General features: G+C 45.4%; 2 protein-coding genes across 3 annotated transcripts in view; both read right to left on the reverse strand.

Annotated features, from left to right (window-relative positions):
* Window positions 1-20,704, reverse strand: part of LOC146866980 (caspase-7-like) — a 198,392-nt gene that overhangs the window by 163,587 nt on the left and 14,101 nt on the right. The window lies entirely within an intron of this gene.
* Window positions 2,290-3,349, reverse strand: LOC146866981 (gametocyte-specific factor 1-like). Its single transcript, XM_085614733.1, has one exon. The coding sequence runs from the start codon at window positions 3,295-3,297 to the stop codon at window positions 2,596-2,598; it is 702 nt and encodes a 233-aa protein (XP_085470859.1). The 5' UTR covers window positions 3,298-3,349; the 3' UTR covers window positions 2,290-2,595.

Consider the following 20,704-nt stretch of genomic DNA (forward strand, 5'->3'; position numbering starts at 1 on the left):
GGGCATATTTTATCTAGTGATGAATGACATAATAAAGTGGTGGAAGATGAAGCAGATTTATGAGAATTCAATCAATGATGTACAGATGAATTATAGAAGGAGTAAAGAACAAGCACAGAAAAACTAAGTCGGACAGCTTTGTCAAGAAGGCTGAAAATAGAGGCAAAGTGTGGGGCTAGAGATATGTATTTTTTCAAAAAGCATAAAGCATGCCGAAGCAAACTATGCTGATTTTAAACACGTATTAATATACACTGAACAATATGCGTTAGTAAGAACAAGTTGTTTTACAGATGATGTTCCACAGCTAAATATAGAGCAGAAGGTTCATATGTGTTAATGCCCAACAGCTATAGTTCAGTTATTTACAAAGAAACACTCATCGACCAGATCAACAGAACTTCAAAGGCATTCTGTGACATCTAAAACCACATTTCTACAGATACAGTGGCAAATATGGCTTTAAATAACCTCAATTATGAACAAAGTTAACTGCTTAATTCCAACTCCCCCTGAGTCACTAAAAGTTCTTCCAAAACTGGGGCACTCAAATCAAATTGTGAGCAGTCTCAAATTTATAGGGAAGCCAATTTAGCATGGTTTTCATAAAACCTAAGAGGGTAGGCTTAGAGGTGCCAGGCACATCGTACAGTAACAATGGTGTTTTAATGTTCGAGCTGTGGCAGACAAATCCCCTTCTGTACATCATCTTTTAATTTTATTCACATTGGTATTTTTTTTTTAATGTGTTTAAATATGAAGCCCAAATAAGATAAAAGCTCAGCTTTAATGGAGTTTCTCAATGCAGTAGTTGGGGGCTTGCACTGCAAAATAACAAGTAACAAATGTAACACGTTTTAAGCAAGGAATCGTGTCCCCTATCTCTAGGCAATAGGACACAAATTGTGCTAATTCTGTCTTAAGAGACCAAGAGAAGCTGCAATCTTAGAAAAATATTGGGACTCTGACTCACAAACAACGGTTAGGAGTTCCTTGTAGGAAGCTATTGAAGGCTAATCGGGCAACAACACCGAATTCTGCTTCATATCGCATCTACTGGTATCGACAAAGCACCACAAATAAAAGTAAGACTTGTAAGTGAAAAATAAAGTAAATATTGCGAATAGGGCAGAGTGTCTGGTTGTGACATAAAATGTCTCAACATGCACTACTATATAACAGAACTCACTAAGGTCTGGCATACTAGCAGATTCATGTATGTGCATGCAGGTTAGAAGGATAACTCACTAGCTGGTTCTGTGCTGCCAAGAGAACAATGGCTTCCAGACATTAAAAACTTAACTTCTGCTTACTTTTCACTTACATAGAAACTTTGCTCAGATGAGTAGCCACAGTAAATGTGGACAGTTCTGGGCAAAACCTACATACTTGAAGGTCCTTGATTTGCATTATTTTAGTGTTTTCACCAAAAATTACATTCAAGTGCAACTGGCCAGCAACATTTTTACGTTGCTGTCAAAATAGAGTTTTTACAACTCTAAAAAAAAATGTCTGTTTAAGGTTAGCCTGCACAGAATCATTGCAATTCTGACATTAATTCACACGTATGCCAGGCATTTATGTCATTTTTATACACAAAGCCTGTATTTTGGCCATGAAAACAGACTTTGGAAATGGAGATCTATGTCAGTTTCATTATATTCTGAATGTGTGAATCATCACATTCCAGATACGTATGTAGTAATCATAGGACAGAGATACCAAATCTAGACTCTACGATGCACGTAATTCAGTTCAACAAGTCGACAATTTCAACAAAATAACTGATTTAACAGGTTAATGAAAAATAATTTTGCAATGAACAATTCTTTTTCAATTTAACTCTGGCACAAAACAGGTCAAAAATATTTCCCAATGAAAGTGCCAAGAAATATACAGTAATCAAAAGGAATCATTAGCCACAAAGATAAATGCACTTTTGGGCAAGTCGAATGAATACTGATCATGCTGAAAAGTTGCTGTGGCAATCTCAGCTTTCATTTGTCTTTCAGAAACAGACAAGCAAGCCAAGAGTCAGTAACTGGAAAAAATAATCAATGTCTCCAATTTGCATCTAGCTTTCTCCTTGAACATTAGGGAAATTTCTATTTTCCTGAGTTGAAAAAATTAGTGGCAGTAGCCAAGTAGTTATTAGGACGGGTCATCCGCCACTGTTGCATGGCAGTCCTATAGGTTACGGACTAAGGGTTGATGATGACAGAACCAGCAGAGGCTCCAACACTGGAAACCTGGCAGTTTGCCCACCTTTAAATTAGTTAAGGGGAGAAAATGTAGTTCACGGTAATTCTTTCCAAACTCTACATTAAACCCAAAGTCTAAATCAAAAGGGCAACAGAAGAACTTTTTTCGAGTACAAAGTCCCAAGTAAAGTTATGTTTCACTAAAATATTGAGATTTCTGATTGGGGATTATAAGCAGTTTCTTCACCTTGATTAAGTGCATCAGGGTTGTGTTTAGCTTCTTTCCATTTTTACAACAGGATTAACAATACAAAATGACAGCACTGCAGAGAATGATGCCGCGTCTTCTTCCAAGTTAACTCCCAAACCAATATCCAAACTGAATGAGATGAGTCTACTCGCGGATTGTTGAATTTGTTTTCCAAGGGAGCACATATGGCAGGGACTTTGGAGCCCGGATGGTAGAGCAGAGATTGCTTTTTTGCTCCAAAAGCTTATTCGGTCCAGTGCTGTTTACGGCACAATTCACGGTACCCCATATAAATGCTGGACAAGACTGTTGCTTTAAGTCCATATCCCAATCTTCGTCACAAGGTGGGGTCTGCCACGTGCTCAAATGGACCACTTCCTCCCGTCTACAGCTGCTAGATTGATTAACAATATCTTGCTCAATGCAGCTCTTGTCGTCACAGGAGGATATGTGGTGACTCATCTCTGCTCTCGGAACATGATGACGTGCATTAAAAGGGCATGTCGCCAGTTCTCTCGCTACATCAGGGTGATTCTTTCTGCACTTTATAATATGATATGGGAACCTGCAGGCCCTGATTTGATGATTAGCATCATATGGACATTGAATCAGTTGTTCCTTATCATAGGAATCCAAATAGTAGTCTTGTATAGGTTCAACTTTAGGCTCTTCTTTCAGTTCGACCGGACGCCAATTTGTTTTCTTCTTCGAAAGCCGAACATTTGGTGGAACAGCAGTTTCCTTTGGTTTAGGTTTATCCTTGCAAATCAACATATGCAGGCGGAACTCTGAGCCTTTGATTTGATGGTCAGGATTGAATGGGCAGATCATACCAATTGATGCCATATCGCCTGTCTCTTAAATGCCACAGATTCAAAATGTTCTCAGTCACAATTGAAATTAGCTTCCACCTGCTTTGGTTATCCGACGGTTATTCTCTGGCCCCTTTTTTAAATATAAATGCAGACTACCTCTTGTTAAATAGTTCATGAACATGACTTGGGCAATTATGCACAGTGAGCAAGGTTCCAGCGGTGAGAGAATGTTAGTGTATGACCCTAATCTGACCACTAACTCGCAAGGGGTATTAATTGGACTCTACCTTATGTATCTCTTTGACTGCTGCAATTCTAACACACCTGCTGCAACAATCACTGCACTTCAATATAAACTTTATTGAATGAGGAATTTAGACACATTTGTTTTTCGAGTTTCTCGCTTACATAGTGTTGAACTGGTCTCTGCCTCCCTTTTTATGCTTGTTGCTAACACTATGTTTCCAGAATTGCTTCTAACGCCACAACCGTTACCGGGTAGGTTGGAGTTGCCTTTACACCTTAGGCAATCTTGCCAAGGACAAATTGGGCACTATGCCTGACTACTATCTATCCCTTCACTATCCTTCGCAATCCAAATAATCTGACTAACATACCCACCACTCAAATTACTTTCATAATTTTTGCTATACTAGTTCATCACTAATCCCTTATGGGTTCTGAAGTAGCGTGCTACTCACCGAAAAACAAAAAACAAAAACTTTAACCCCCATCAAAGGTAGCAAGCGCTATATACCTAATGTACTACATAGCTAAATACTTATAAGGTCCAAAAAGCAAGACCGTTTGTATTGCAAATGCTTGTTTTTTGTCTGTAAGCCAAAATTCAACGCTGTACTGCTCTGCTCTGATTGGATTAGCCTGGCTGCTTTGAAGAGGTGATAAATGACCCGTAGTGTTAGGAAACCTCTCGGGGAGGAGAGGTTGCTGGGCACAGGAATGCCAGAGCCTGGGGGAGGGGTAGTAAATAATGCTCTTCAAGGGAAGGAAGAGAAAAGCTAAACACATCAGTTTCATTTACAACTTTCCTCTTTTAACCTAGACAGATGCTAGGCTTCAGAAAGGAATGCGCACGCTGATTGTTCTTTATTTGTTTTCTTGCTTAAATAAAAAGATTTTCTTTTTTTTTTAAAGAAAGTAATGTGCAGATGCAAGGGGGGGAGACTATGGAGATAAGCCATCCTAGGGGTGTGTTTAGCCAGCTCTTTTCCCTCTGCTGAAAATTCTGACATATTGAATTTTGGAAGAATAGTGGTTTCTGGGTTAGCATTTTGCCACACTTTGGAGGAAGTGGTCATGCCCCCGGGTGTTGCCCCGCATCTCATTGGACATTAGTGCTTCCTGCTAGACCCCAGAGAACACTGAATAAGTATCTGAGAGGGGCAGTGCCTCTTAGATCTGCTTTTGAAACCTAAGAGAATCAGAAGGGCCCACGCTGAAGAGTTTGATGTGCGCTCACTAGGCCTGCACTCAGAAGACTGCACCATCTGAAACTACAGGCCTGGGGATCAAACCTGCTTCAAAAGAACTAAAGAGTGGACTCCGTGCAAGCTACATGTTAACAGAGCTCACCTGGACCATCACCACAAAGAATCCCCAGCCTGGAGTAATACCAGTGGATTTGTAAGGGTTTTATCCAAGTAGATTGTGGGAATTTAAATATAACACTTTCAAGGACCCTCTTGGAGATTCCAGAACCTTGGCTTGTGTGTGGAACAACTTGGACCCGCAAAAAGAACTACAGGAAGGAGTTCTAAAAGGATCAAGCCTGCTGGAGGGTGCTGCATGAGGCTGGTGAGAGATCCTCCAGAAACATTTCTAAATGTGAATGTGTCCCTGTCAGAGGCAACAAAATGACCAAAAGTGGCACTGTTGGTTTCTACGCACTAGAAAGTGACTAATCTCTGGTTCCCTATAGTGGATTTTTTTCATTTTGGTGTCATTTAAAAAAGAAAAAAATATTGCCTATTTTCACAAAGTGGTGTTGGATTTTTATTGTGCGTTGTGTCTTAATTATTTACTGAATTGGTGTTTTTAAATGCTTTACATACCTGTCTTTGAAATTAAGTCTGCCTCCTCGCAGCCAAGCGACCAAGGGTTAAGCATGGAAATAATTTTCTAAGACCTATTCTGAGCCCTAGATTGTGTCAATGGTATTATTGCCAGTGGTAAATGCATCCCTGCCACTACTACTAAGCCACTTTCCATCAGTTTAATATAGGGCCACACTCTATTTAAGTTGTGTCTATTGTTTAAGTATTTTCCCGACATCACTTTGATCTTCATACATTTGTTATATATTCTACACCCCATCTTTTTTACGCAAAGCAATTGCGACACCCAACAGAACACATTGCAGCCCATATCATTATATACCCAGGTTCTGAGGGACACAGGGCAACCCCATTATTTTTGTATTGATCTCTGAATGGTTGCAGTTAAATACTCTGGAATCCCTCAACCCTGATGCCCAATGCTCTCTCCATATCATCAGAGAAAGTTTTGACAGAGGCAGTCAGCCTTGGTGCACGAAGTAGAAATGGTGATAGTGCGATTCTCCACAGGGGTGACTGAGCCATGGACCTCACAAATAGATGCCATATTCTGCAAAGCCAAAAGTGTAGAACTGCTATCACCTCTGCTGCTACCACCTAAATCTTTAGAAGCAGCCAAATGATAAGAGAAAAAGAAACAATAGCATAAAGAAGATGAGAAATGTAAAGTGCAAATAGAAAGTCTACTTAACAACCGCCTGGAACTGGAACTCGAGAGAAGAATCTTAGATGGTGAGTGTCTTCTTGTGAAAGTAACAACTGAAGAAAGGCTTCCTCGAACATATTATATAAAACTTCAGTGGAGTTACTGGCAGCTCCTCCATTATGGCGGAGGAGCATTGCCCCGCCTGCTGTGAGTGCAGCAGGCACACACATTAATAAAATGGTAATCAATACAATTTCATTAATGTGTTCAAGGCTCACACTGTTACAGCGCGATGACAGGGGCGGGGCTGATCAGTGCGATTGCACTAGTAATGCAGCCCCCTGCCAGTGCGCAGGTCAGATTGGCCAGCTGCCTACAGCCCACCAGGCCGACCCTGCGCATTTCAGAGCCTGCAATCCCAAGGCTGAGAAACAGCCAAGGAATTGCAGTTGCAGGCCCAGAGCCTCAAAATGAGCGCTGGGTTAACCTGCTTCTGCCAATCCTGGAGCTGTGCTGCAGCTCCAGGATTGGTTGGTTTCACGTTGTCCTAGGGCAGAAAACCTTCCCTTTCTGCCCAAGAGCACCAGAAGGATGGAGACAACATCCTGAGCCTGATGCAGCGAGGACACAGAAATTAGCGTCGGGCGGTAGGTAAGTTCTTTGTGTTTTTTTTATATGTGTTGTCTGTTTTCCCCCCTCCTCCCCGTCGTCCTACACCTGCCCTGCCACTCCGTCCCCACCCCAGCTGCTACCGTTGAGATGAAAGAAAAACTCTATTCTAGTTGTCTGCTGCCAAATTGTCATTCCCAGCTGCTTTCAGAGAGGAGACAATGTTCTGCCCATATTCCAATCTTCATTACAATCAGATTGAGGGTTGAAGATTTGTTCCTACTTGTCTGTTTATATAAGAGACTGTCGCCCTATTGTCTGTCCACACAAATATGTGTTGTTGAGACTGTGACGACTGGAAGTGCAGCAATGCTTGATGTACTGCTGCCCAAACTCTCCAGTTTGAAGATTTTGCTTTCTTCTTGTTCATCTATCTGTCTTGAACTGACATATCCAGTAGTGTTTCTCCCCACCTTTTCAAGTTGCCATCTGTTATTATTATTTTAGGTGGTCCCGAATGAAGCAGAGTTCCTCTAGTCATTGAAACTGGATTAAACCAACCATCCAGATATAACCCAACAATTTTCGTTACTGGAATGGAATCTCCTCCAAACTCATGAAAGCAGGCTTCCAATACTTCAGGAGAGGCATATGAAGAGGCCTTGGATACAGTCTGGCCCAGGAAAACCTATGAGGACATGTGTCCCTGTATTTCTAAACATAGATGTGCTGGAGCTTCACTTAGAGACAGTAGATCAGACAGTAAAGATCCTAATTTGACTTCTCTTCATAGGGGAAGGAACACAATCCAGATGTGTGCCTAAATTAGTCAATAAAGCAAAAAAAAAACAACTCCTGAAAAGAAAGGGTGCACATCCACAGCGGCTGCCTGCCTCAGTCACTATTCATGCATTATAAACAGACAATGATCTCCTCCTCACAAGCACACCAGCAAAGCGAAAAGGACACTGATCCACTAGTCTGGGCGTTGCTCTTAAAGCGTGGAAAATTAACCTTACCTGATTGACTTGCTCACTCATTAAGTCTCATTAGGACTTTGTGAAAAGACTATACAAGCCTCGGAATAGGAGTTCTTACTCTCAACCTGCACCGGCAGAGGCCTGAGACAGGTTTGAAAAGCTACTGTGGTAGGTGGCGCACTCAGTGCTGCAAGCCCACTAGTAGCATTTAATTTACATGCCCTGGGTATATGGAATACCACTGTACAAGAGACTTACAGCTACATTAAATATGCCAAAGAGGTGTACCAAGTTTACATGAGAGAGCACATGCACTTTAGCACTGATCAGCAGTGGTAAAGTGCCCAGAGTCAAAAAACCAACAAAAACAGGTCAGAAAAAATACAGGAAGGCAAAATGTTTGGGGATGACCCTGCAAAAAGGCCAGTTCCAACAGTAGGTTTTTGACTTTGTTCCACCCCTCTACCCCCATGTAAGAGATGAATATACACTGTAAGAATGCAAGATGTATCTGAGGGTATGATTAATTCAACATACATTGAATTAAATGGAACCTAGTAATTTGTTTTTATTTAATTATTTTATAGCACTACTCATCCCAGTGTAGGGCACCAGACCTCTTTATATCACACACAGAGGCACAATAGTATGAATCAATGTACAGAAAATTTTACATAGGACAATGAGGTTGATAATGGGTAGGAATCATATAAAGGTAGACATTTAGTGGGTGATTCCGATCTGGGTCGGAAAGTTCTCCGACCGAACCGGAGTGTTTTCTGACCGAGCCGGACTCCTGCAGTCCGCCCAAGCGAGTACGATGCGGCCACATGCTGCCGGACTCAGTTCGGTCGGAATCCCATAGAAGTCAATGGGAGCCGGTCGTATGGAGCGTACATGGGCTCCCATTGACTGAATGGGTACGTCTCGCACAAGGGCGCCCCCTACAGTGGGTACACGTCAGTGCCATCCACACCATACATGCCTGTGTTGGAGAGACCCTTGGGTCTCCCCCTGTGTCTCAGTCGTAAGGCTGCGGGTGACGGGGGCTCTGACGCCGACCCCCAAAGGCAGCTTCCCAGATGTTTTGCAAGCCAGAAATTTCGGCTCGATTCGTCCGTCAGACGCGTGCATTGTGCTGGCTCGGTCGGAAATCGCATCCATTGCATGGCACGGTTTGCTTACGGACAAGACGTACGGAGCGGTTCGGACCCGGAAACGACTCGGTCGGTGAATTTCGTGTTGCTCGCCTCGTACTTGCTCGCTCGTACAACTGTATGAGTCGGGCGGAGAACATGTGTACGGCTCGACTTCCGAGCGAGATTGGAGTCGGCCCCTTTGTGTTAAGAGTGAATCGTCAGGAGAAACACAAAGTCAAGGTATCAAATGTAACACAGTGATTGCGCTTGTCTGTGCTAACAAGACTTTATTACTTCCCAAAGGATTCCATTTTACAAAAAATCTTAGAATAACAAGAAATTAAGAAACAAGCATTTGCAATGCAAGAGGTCTCGCATTCACTTGAGTTTGAGCTATTGGCATTGTAAATGACAATGCCTTTTGTTTATGTTTTGGGTTTTAAAACATAAATAAAAGGCATTGTCATTTACAATACTAATAGCTTAAACTCTCGCAAATGTGAGACCTATTGCATTGCAATTAAGGGCCTTCTCGACCCCTTGTTAGATTGTAAATATCAGAGGAAGAGACCAGCCTTCAACATCTTCAAAGTAGTGATCAATAGTGCAGTGAAGAAGATGTGTAAGTGTTGTAAATTACCCAGACAGAAATTGTGAAGGGAGAGTTACATATGATCTTAGCTATAAACATTAACAAAGCATTACAACACCTTTCGCTCTGTGATTACACTGTCGTGGCTCAGGAAGAAGAGCCGGAGAGGGTGCTATTCCGTGCCCTCTCCGTGATTTGAGTGTGCAGTGCGGCATTGTGTAATGTGATTGCTATCTTTGGCCTAATAAAAAACACCCTAACTGTAGTAGAGCCCTGGCTTCACCTCCTGGTGCAAGGCGGGCTGTGCTTTATGGCAGGCTTGGAGGGAGGGAGGGAGGGTAGGAGGGATAGTCTCGGCTGCAGCTCAAGTCCTGTATAGTGCCCCTGCTATTACTAGTGAGTGAGAGGTGCTGAGGTGGTGGTATTGGTCGTGGTGGTATTGGTGGTGATATTGGTGGTGGTGGTATTGATGGTGTTGGTATTGATGGTGCTGGTATTGGTGGTAGATTGGTGGTGGTGGTGGTGGTATTGTTGGTGATGGAGATATTGGTGGTATTCATAGTATTGGTGGTGGGGGTATTGGTGGTGGTATTGGTGGTGGTGGTATTGGTGGTGGTGGTGGTATTGGTGGTGGTGGTATTGTTATTGGTGGTGGTATTGTTGTTGGTGGTGGTATTGTTGGTGGTGATATTATTATTGGTGGTGGTATTGGTGTTGGTGGTGGTATTGTTATTGGTGGTATTGGTGGTGGTATTGGTGGTGGTGGTATTGCTATTGGTGGTGGTATTGGTGTTGTTGGTATTTTTATTGGTGGTACTGGTGGTGGTATTGGTAGTGGTAGTATTAGTGGTGGTGGGATTGGTGGATTGGTGGTATTGGGGTGGTGGTATTGGTGATGGTATTGAAGGTGGTGGTATTGGTGGTTTTTGTGGTGGTGGTATTGTTGGTGGTGGTATTGGTGGTGGTGTTCTTGGTGGTGGCATTGGTGGTGGTGGTAGTGGTGGTGGTGGTATTGGTGGTGGTGGTAGGATTTGTGGTGGTGTTATTGGTGGTGGTGGTATTAGTGGTGGTGGTATTGGTGATGGTATTGGTGTTGGTGGTAGTGGTGGTGGTGGTATTGGTATTGGTAGTGGTATTGGTGATGGTGGGATTTGTATTGGTGGTGGTGGTATTGGTGGTGTGGTGGTATTGGTGGTGGTGGTATTGGTGGTGGTGGTATTGGTGGTGGTATTGTGGTATTGGTGGTGGTATGGGTGGTATTGGCTGTGGTATTGGTGGTGGTGATGGTGGTATTGGTGGTGGTATTGGTGATATTGGTGGTGGTGGTATTGTGTATTGCTGATGGTATTGGTGGTGGTATTGGTGGTGGTATTGGTGGTGGTATTGATGGTGATATTGATGGTGGTGGTGGTATTGGTGTTGGTGGTGGTATTGGTGGTGATGGAGGTATTGGTGGTATTGTTAGTATTGATGTAGGGGTATTGGTGGTGGTATTGGTGTTGGTATTGTTATTGGTGTTGCTGGTGGTATTGTTATTGGTGGTATTGGTGGTGGTGGTATTGTTATTGGTGGTGGTATTGGTGTTGTTGGTGGTATTGTTATTGGTGGTACTGGTGGTGGTATTGGTAGTGGTAGTATTGGTGGTGGTGGTATTGGTGGGGGTGGTGGTATTGGGGTGGTGGTGATGGTATTGGAGGTGGTGGTGGTGGTATTGGTGGTTTTGGTGGTATTGCTGGTGGTGGTATTGGTGGTGGTGTTATTGGTGGTGGTGGTAGTGGTGGTATTGGTGGTGGTGGTATTAGTGGTGGTATTGGTGGTGGTGGTATTGGTGGTATTTGTGGTGGTGTTATTGGTGGTGGTGGTATTAGTGGTGGTGGTATTGGTGATGGTATTGGTGGTGTTGGTGTTGGTGGTAGTGGGGGTGGTGGTATTGGTGGTGTGGTGGTATTGGTGGTGGTGATATTGGTGGTGGTGGTGGTATTGGTAGTTGTGGTATTGGCGGTATTGGTGGTGGTATTGGTGATATTGGTGGTGGTGGTATTGGTGGTGGTGATATTGGTTGTGGTATTGGTGGTGATGGTATTGTGGTATTGGTGATGGTATTGGTGGTGGTATTGGTGGTGGTGGTAGTATTGGTGGTGGTATTGGTGGTGGTATCGGTGGTGGTATTGGTAGTATTGGTGGTGGTGATATTGGTGGCGGTATTGGTGGTGGTGGTATTAGTGGGGGTGGTGGTGGTATTTGTGGTGGTGGTGATATTGGTGGTGGTATTGGTGGTGGGGGTTTTGGTGGTGGTACTATAGGATTGGTGGTAGTGGTGGTGGTATTGGTGGTGGTGTTAGTGGTGAAATTGGTGGTGGCAGTATTGGTGGTTGTCAGGAATCAAGTGAATACAATATTGTGTAGAGAGAAAGAATGCAAGAGACGCAGGGTCCTTGTAAAACCCTCTAGCGTCAATCTGTGAAAAGATTTGTAGAAGGCTTGACTAGTCATAAGATGGCCGCCACGTTAGTTATGAGTTTACAGATGGATTGTGCAGATTTGTGAAGTCTCGCGAGATTTGAGTTCTCAAGCCGCGAGAATGCGTTTACAACTGCGCACTTCAACTTCTACTCAGTGAAGAGAAGACCTGTTTTGTGAAGCCCCTCGAATCTAGTTTAATTCGAGTTGTGCTTCTCCTTGTAGTTTCAGAAGAAGTTAGACCTAATTTCGGAGATACTTGTATCCAGTAATCTCGCCTTTCCCCTGTAATTACTAGATATTCTCCCCGCTTGTAGAATTCCTTGTTGTGCAGACTAGGCTTCTGGAAGGAATCTCCTTTGAGAATAGCTGATGCTTGAACTGCTGTTTTCGGCTCCGACTTCGTACCTAAGGAGTTCCAGAGTCCAGCGCTCCAGAAGGTGAAACGGCAAATATAAGCCCCAGGGTAAAAGCGAGAAGCCCCTGAGCGGGACATCGACCTCATTGAACTCACGTAAGCTAAAACTTATCAAATTCAAGCTGCGCCAGCCAGGAGCCATCATTTGATTTCAGCGCGGATAAAGCCGGCACTCCTGCGCCTCGCTTCACGTTCCTTGCCTCCTTGCGTTCCTTCCTTCATTTTCCTCCCTCTTTCTCCTTCCTTGTTCTTTTTGCCGGTTCACCAGTGAAGCTGAGTAGCCTGGGAATCTTCAGATATCCGCATCATAGTTCTGTGAGGAATAATTCTAAGAAACTGTGACATTTGAAAACTAGTGACTTCGAGTAAAACAAATACAGAAAGATACAATCTATTACAAAGGTTATTGTTTATAAACTGTATTGAAAAGATTGGTACAGCTGACTAAATAGGTAGGAATAAGTAAAGAAATTATTAGTCTACTGGAGGAAGTAGGAAGGAAAGTGTTTAACCTTGAAGATTTATTTCCCTTTGTGAATTAGGTATCTTCAGCTTAAAGAAACTCTGAAGCTGACGTTAAAAGATAGAAAAAGAAGAGGAGCAAAGACTCTTGCAGAATCTGGTAGGGGGAGAGCAAAGGTGTAGTTTAAGTATATTGGTTACAGTGTAGGAAAAGAAAGATATCCAAATAACTTTGTCTCCATCTGTGCATTAGGAACTTTCCATACCAGCCAAGTAGAGTTCTAAAGAAAGACTCCCAAGAAGAGAGAGAGAGTCCAGGTCCAGCCAGAGTGTCTCTTCTCTGCCCCCAACCCTTTCCCCCCAACATGAAGCAGCTGTGTTTACAGGCAGTGTGTTCCGGGAGGTGGGCATTGGGATTTAGCTGTGTTCTGCCTCCGTGGAGTGTTCAGTGCCTTCACAGTGGTGGTGGTATTGGAGGGTGGTGGTGGTGGTATTGGTGGTGGTGAAATTGGTGGTAGTAGTATTGGTGGTGGTGGTGATATTGGTGGTGGTGGTATTGGTGGTGATGGTATTGGTGGTGATGGTGATGGTATTGGTGGTTGTATTGGTGGTGGTGGTATTGGTAGTGGTGTTGTTGTTGTTACTAAAACAGGCTTTTGAAAACAACCCGTCAGGTAGCTTTAGTGCAGATGACATGTAACACAGATGTGCTGTTGTCAGCTTCAGCCCATTAGCACATGATTATGTGCTACCTGGAATTCACATGACTTAATTTGCTAATCATTTCTAAATCCATGTTGGGGGGTTGAAACAGACACAGGATAATGCCGGGTTAAAGTGATTGAAAGCTTAAAAAAACACAAGCGGTTTCAGCTGAAGCAGTGCATGTCCAACCTGCAGTAATAGAAACTCAATAAATTATATAGTGCTTACAGGCTAAATAACAGGTCCCCTGTAACAACCAAAGTAAAGGCGCCAGTAACCATGGGAGGTTACAAATGAAGAAAAGGCTGTAATAAGGAGGGACCAACAAGCCTAATAAGGAATCCGAAGGCACCATTTATGAAAGACAATGGCACAAGCAAATGAAAAATATGGGCGTAGAGTGGGCGCGGCTTCTCTCCCACACTCTACTACAGCAGTCTCGCAGAACGAGCAGTGCATGTGCGCTACCGCTAGGCTCGACCTAAAAAACTATAAGGATCTAAACTCATGACTTAAAATTTGAACGCAGCTCCTTGATGCTGGTAATCAGATCACTGTGCTATATTAGAAGGCTTACAACATATGAACTGGAAGTAACAAAGTGATCTCATTCTCAAAAGCAGTAGTGCACATACCTAACTATATAAAATTGTGATCACCATGTTACACGATGTGCTTTGCAGCAGGCACATTAACCCTCCATACTACTGTTGGACTTGGCACTTTTTGCAGGGTCATCCCTGAACTTTTTGCCTTCCTCCTGTATTTTGTCTGACCTGTTTGTGTTCGTTTTATGACTCTGGGCACTTTACCACTGCTTATCAGTGCTAAAGTGCATATGCTCTCCCTATGGTAAATTGATGTATGGATTAGTGACTCCATGATTGGCTGATTTGGTTTACTTGTCAGACCCTAGTACAGTGCACTGAGTGTGCCCAGGGCTTGTAAATCAAATGCTGCTGGTGGGCTTGCAGCACTGGTTGTGCCACCCACATAAGCAGCTTGTAAAGTGTGTCTCAGGTCTACCATTGCAGAGCCTGTGTGCAGTCTGGTACTGCCCTGCTGACTGGGCAAGTGCACCCACTTGCCAGTCCCTAAACCTTCCCTTTTCTGCATATTAGTCACCCCTATGGTAGGCCCAAGGACAGGGTGCATTGTAGGTAAAAGGTAGGACATGCCCTGATGTGTGTGGCATGTCCTAATAGTGAATTACAGCCATTTTCGTGTTTCACTATTACAAGGCTACCTGTTCCCCATAGGCCAGTATGGGCAGTTTGATTATTACATCTTGTGAGAAGTTGGCCTGGCATATGCTGCCTCCTAGTTATAGGGACACCTTGCACCAGTCCAATTGGACTCTTATTGATGATAGGTTTAAGACAACCTTTAAAGAAAGCTATCCTAGTGGTAGCTGTGGAGAGCAGCCTTCAGGCTAAGTCTTGAAGGGTTGTTAAGCTTATTGTTTTACCATAATAACCTCTTGAATAACCAAATGAAAGAGTAGCCCACACAGGTATATATATAAAATATATGTATTTATTCTAGACAGAATCCCACAGTCTCTTTATGAAGCTGTGGCAAAGTTACAATATCAAAACAAGCATTGATAGACACAATAAATAGCACTATTAACATTGGGCCCCGGGGGAGGACCAAACCATATACTAAAAAAGTGGTATAAGAACCACGACAATTCTACAGGCAATGCCTAGGGCATTCAGGATCGCTGGCCCCTTAAGAATCCACCCCAGGTTATGAGGAAGGGGACCCACGGGAGGCGCGTGCAGTGCAAGTAGCTGCTATCGGGATCTCTATTACAGCCTATGGAGAATGTCGCGGTTGGAAATAAACAGTTTAAAAATACTTCTAGCAGGAGTACAAAGTTAAAACTTCAGACTTAAGCTTTTGAAGAGCCCACTACCACGAGAGTACCAAAGTACCACTGTTACCTGCCCCAGGGAAGCCGGGTGCATAGGTCGTTTCTGCTGTCGGGTCGCGGGCTGATTTTCAATGGGAAAATAGTCAAAAGTTCTGCTAGCCAAAAGCGTCGATGATGCCGTGAAGATCAAAGATGTGAAGATTGTAGAGAAGAACCTGAAAGCAGAGGGGACAGAGTCTGGGTCACGGCAAAGTGACCAGGAGGCTCAAAGCAAAGAGCCCTTCGATGTCGGGTGCTTCAGGTGGAAAGTGGTGTAGCTTGGATCTCCAGCCACGGGCTCCGGGAGGCTTCAAGGAAGGCCAGCTTCAGGAGGGCGACTGTCCCACGTCGGATGAGGGTCGCTGCGGTGTTAGTGTCCGGATTGGATCCACTAAGCCTTGGCAACCGCAACCCACGAAGAATAAACAAATCTGCTACAGTGCAGACCCACAAGGTCTGGGAGAGGTTTCCTTCGAGGAGACTGTAGACCAGGCCTGGAGCAACCAGGGGAACTCTTGATTGTAAAGATAGACCTCCGCTAGGGCCCACAAGTCGAGAGACAAGGGACCGCGGGAGGCGGCAATTTGGCGTGCGTAAAAGGGCACCCACGGGCCACCGGAGGGGGCTAGGGCGCTGGTCTTTGGCACAATTACTGTAAAGTGGTTGGCTCGAAAACGGGCCAAAGCACAACTTCCCCACTGGTCAGGGTCGTGTGCTATGCAAGAGGTGGCCGGTGGCTTGGGGTATTGGGGATCTCGGCACCCACGCAGTCCACGGTGCCCAAACTCGTTGAGCACACTCACTGGCCTCTGGGATGCGCTGGAAACCCACCTCAAGGTTTCTGGAAGTCGTCGAAGTTCGTGAGAGCAGCGAAGTTCCAACCGGGTTACTTGCAGTGTTTCAGGTGCCTGCCAAGCAGGGGGATAACTCCTTTATCCCAAAGGAGATTTCTTCCATCAGCTGGGCAGCAGCAAGTCGAAGGTCAAGACTGTAAAGTTCAAGATTAATCTGAGGCTCTGGGGCCACGTTATTCACCTTTATCCCCACGATTAGGGGAGTGTCCAGAGTAGTGTCCACCAATGGTAGGTGAGGTGGGAAAGGGTGGCTACACCCTCTCCCCTTTGTGTGTTTCCCGCCTGGGCGAGGGGCAGGATGCCCCTGAACCGGTTCCAAGCGGTGTATGCAGAATGAGGCTTCTGCAGCTGCCTACGTGCAACTCTGAAAGGACTTTTGGTGCACCCACCCTGTTCCAATCCACATTATCCTGTCTGGGGAGATGCTAGCACCTCCCTGCCACAGGAGCCCTATTGTCCAGCTGGCGAGGCTGGGGTTTTCCCCAGCAACAGCCAGCCAGGGTCGTGTAGGTGGCGGGTAGTAGCCATTTTGTGAACTTTTAAATTGGTGTCTAAATTCTGCCGCTTTTCCCATATCGCCCCTCTAGCAGGGGGGAATCGTACCCTCATGCCCATGGCTGGACTGGGGGTATGATTCCTACATGTTTGACACAAAACACGATATGGTTCTGTGTAGCCATTCTCAAGTTATCGCGATATCGCAATAGACTTATAATGCGGTTAAGAGTATATGGTATGGCTACACTACAAACAACCCAGCAATGATTTTACGAAGGTTGCAGAGAGGCCCTACTCATGTAGGGGTCCCCCCTCACACATACCTCAGCACCCTGCCTTGTAGGATTACCAAGGCCTGCTATAGGGGTGACCTATGAGAGTATATGTGTTGTAATGGGGTGGGATATAGGATACCTATATCCCTGTAAGGGGTGCCAGCACCACCTTACCCAGACTACAGTAGTGGTCTGGTGGTGTCAGTTTGTATGGCTGTCCCAGGGTGGCACAATAAGTGCTGCAGCCCTGGTAGGCCTACTGAGGGACCCATGCCCTGGGTACCTAGGGTACCATCTACAAGGGACTGTCAGGGCATCCTCAGCCTCCAATTGGGTTGTACCTAGGGTACTCACATCGTTTAACAGAGGAAGCAGATAGGCTGGGGTCCTGGATAGCAGGGCCACAGCCTGGCTAGAGTCATAAAACAGCAAAAACATCAGCAAAAAGTTGGGGGCAACTATGCAGTCGATGCCACTCTCCTACATAACCCCCCCCCCCCAAACGCAGGGACATTAAACTAACCTTGACCAGTTGAGTCTTCATGTTCTAAGTGGAAATATCTGGAGAGGCCATCTGCATTGGCATGGTTGCTCCCAGGTCTATGTTCCACTGTATAGTCCATCCCCTGTAGGGAAATGGACCACCTGAGTAGTTTGGGGTTTTCACCCTTCATCTGTTTTAGCCATAGGAGGGGCGTATGGTCTGTTTGAACAATGAAGTGAGTGCCAAACAAGTATGGCCTCAGCTTCTTCAAGGCCCAGACCACAGCAAAGGCCTCCCTCTCTATAGCTGACCAACGTTTCTCTCTGGGGGTCAACCTTCTGCTAATAAAAGCTACTGGTTGATCCTGGCCCTCCTCATTCAGTTGTGATAACACAGCACCTACCCCCACCTCTGAAGCATCAGTTTGAACTATGAATTCTTTGGAGTAGTTGGGGCTTTGGAGCACTGGAGCAGAGCACATTGCCTGTTTTAGGTCATCAAAAGCTTTCTGACAGCTGACAGTCCACTGAACCTTTTTGGGCATCCTCTTGGAGGTGAGGTCATTCAAGGGGGTCACAATGGATCCATATCCCTTTACAAACCTCCTATAATAACCAGTCAGGCCCAAGAAAGCTCGAACCTGAGTCTGGGTGGTTGGAGCAACCCAGTCCATTATGGTCTGGATTTTGCTCTGAAGTGGTTGAACCTGGCCTCCACCTACAAGGTGACCCAGGTACACAACCTGACTCTGCCCTATCTGGCACTTAGTAGCCTTGATAGTGAGCCCAGCCTTTTGCAGGGCTTCCAAAACTTTCCTCAGGTGGATCAGGTGATCCTCCCAGGTGGAGCTAAAGACAGCAATATCATCTAGATATGCTGCACTAAAGTCTTCCAGGCCTGAGAGGACTTGATTCACCAACCTTTGAAAAGTGGCAGGTGCATTTTTCAAACCAAAGGGCATCACAATAAATTGATAATGCCCACTAGGGGTAGAAAATGCTGTTTTGGCTTTTGCAGACTCAGCTAACCTTATATGCCAGTAGCCAGCTGTCAGATCAAATGTGCTCAGATATTTGGCTGAGGCCAATCTATCTATGAGCTCATCTGCTCTGGGAATTGGATGAGCATCAGTCTTAGTGACTGCATTGAGTCCCCTGTAGTCGACACAGAACCTCATCTCTCTCTTACCACCCTGGGTGTGAGGTTTTGGTACTAGGACTACTGGGCTAGCCCAAGGGCTATCTGAGGGCTCAATCACTCCCAACTCCAACATCTTTTAGACTTCTGCCCTTATGCAGTCCCTGACATGATCAGGTTGCCTGTAGATTTTATTCTTGACAGGCAGACTGTCCCCAGTATCCACTTCATGAGTGCACCAGGTGGTCTGACTTGGAGTCAGAGAAAACATATGTCTATAAGACTGAAGAACTTGTCTACAGTCAGCTTGCTGCTGGTCAGTGAGGCTGCCTGCCAAGGCTTCTCCATCAACTGACCCATCGTCAGGGTTCTGAGAGAGCAGGTCTGGGAGAGGGTCACTCTCTTCCTCCTGTCCCTCATCTGTTGCCATGAGCAAGCCCATGTCAGCCCTGTCCACATATGCTTTCAACCTATTAACATGAAGTACCCTGTGGGGACTTCTGGGAGTGCCAAGGTCTACCAAATAGGTAACCTCTCCCTTTTTCTCCAAAATGGTATGGGGTCCACTCCACTTATCCTGGAGAGCTGCTGGGGCCACTGGCTCCAACACCCATACCTTCTATCCTGGCTGGTACACCACCAAGACAGCCTTTTGGTCATGCCAGGCTCTCTGTAATTCCTGACTTGCCTCCAGGTTTTTAGTTGCCTTCTTCATGTACTCAGCCATCCGGGAGCGGAGACCAAGTACATAGTCCACAATATCCTGTTTAGGGGGTTTGAGAGGTTGCTCCCATCCCTCCTTCACTAGACAAAGTGTCCCTCTAACAGGATGGCCAAACAAAAGTTCAAAGGGGCTATAACCAACCCCCTTTTGTGGCACCTCCCTGTATGAAAAGAGAAGGCAGGGCAGAAGAACATCCCATTTTCGCCTAAACTTTTCTGGGAGTCCTTTGATCATACCCTTTAAGGTTTTGTTGAATCTCTCAACAAGACCATTGCATTGTGGGTGGTAAGGGGTGGTGAACTTATAGTTAACCCCACACTCCTTCCACATTGCCTTCAGGTAACTACTCATAAAGTTTGTACCTCTGTCAGACAATACCTCCTTAGGAAACCCCACCCTGGAAAAGACTCACAGGAGGGCTCTTGCCACCACAGGTGCTGTGATGGTCCTAAGGGGAATAGCTTCTGGGTATCTAGTGGCATGAGCCACTACCACTAGAATGAACCTGTGCCCAGATGCTGTTGGTGGGTCCAGGGGACCAACTATGTCAATCCCCACCCGCTCAAAGGGCACCCCCACCACAGGTAATGGTATCAGGGGGGCCTTTGTGGATTTACCTGCTTTGCCACTTGCTTGGCAGGTAATGCAAGAGCTGCAAAAGCTCATACAGTCTTCACTCATCTGGGGCCAATGAAAGTGAGGGACAATTCTGTCCCAAGTCTTGTTTTTGCCCAGGTGTCCTGCTAAGGGAATATCATGGACCAGTGTGAGCAGGAAGCCCCTAAACTTTTGAGGTATGACCAACCTCCTGGCTGCACCAGGCTTGGGGTCTCAACCCTCTGAGTAAAGGAGCCCTTCATCCCAATAAATCTTATGGGTCCCACTGGCATTCCTTGCAGCCTCAGCAGCAGCTTGCTGTCTGAGGGGTTCAAGAGTGGGGCAGCTCTGCTGCTCCAGGCTCAAGTCTGCCCTAGAAGGTCCCCCTGCCCCCAAGAACTCAACCTGATCAGGTTCCAGTTCCTCTGGGGCAGTTCCTTCTTCAGGAGATAGATCCTCTTCTGCTAAAAGAGTTTCTACAGACTGTTCCTGGGGGGAAGGCTCTGCCTTACCCCTGCTACTCCTCCACTTGGAAGGTCCTTGGTCCATTCTTCCAGGATCCAAGGCCTGTTCAGTTCCTGTCAGCTTTGCTTTTGACCTTGTCAGGGCAATCACTTCTGCTGGTATACCCAACATTGCTGCATGGGTAGTTAGCTCCACCTCAGCCCATGCTGAGGTCTCCAAATCATTCCCTAGTAAACATTCAACAGGTAGGTCTGCACTCACCACAACTTTCTTGAGGCCAGTTACCCCTCCCCAGGAGAAGTTCACAACTGCTAGAGCATGGTCTGTACTAACGTTGCTTGCATTGGTCACTTGGTAAATCTCACCAAGTATGATCTGGTTAGGGTCCACAAGGTCCTTA

The sequence above is a fragment of the Triturus cristatus genome, chromosome 1_2 (assembly GCF_964204655.1).
Source record: "Triturus cristatus chromosome 1_2, aTriCri1.1, whole genome shotgun sequence".
Taxonomy (NCBI): domain Eukaryota; kingdom Metazoa; phylum Chordata; class Amphibia; order Caudata; family Salamandridae; genus Triturus; species Triturus cristatus.

What these genes read in the sequence shown, in the direction of transcription:
- LOC146866981 (XM_085614733.1), bottom strand. Translation starts at nt 3,297, where the DNA reads ATGGCATCAATTGGTATGATCTGCCCATTCAATCCTGACCATCAAATC.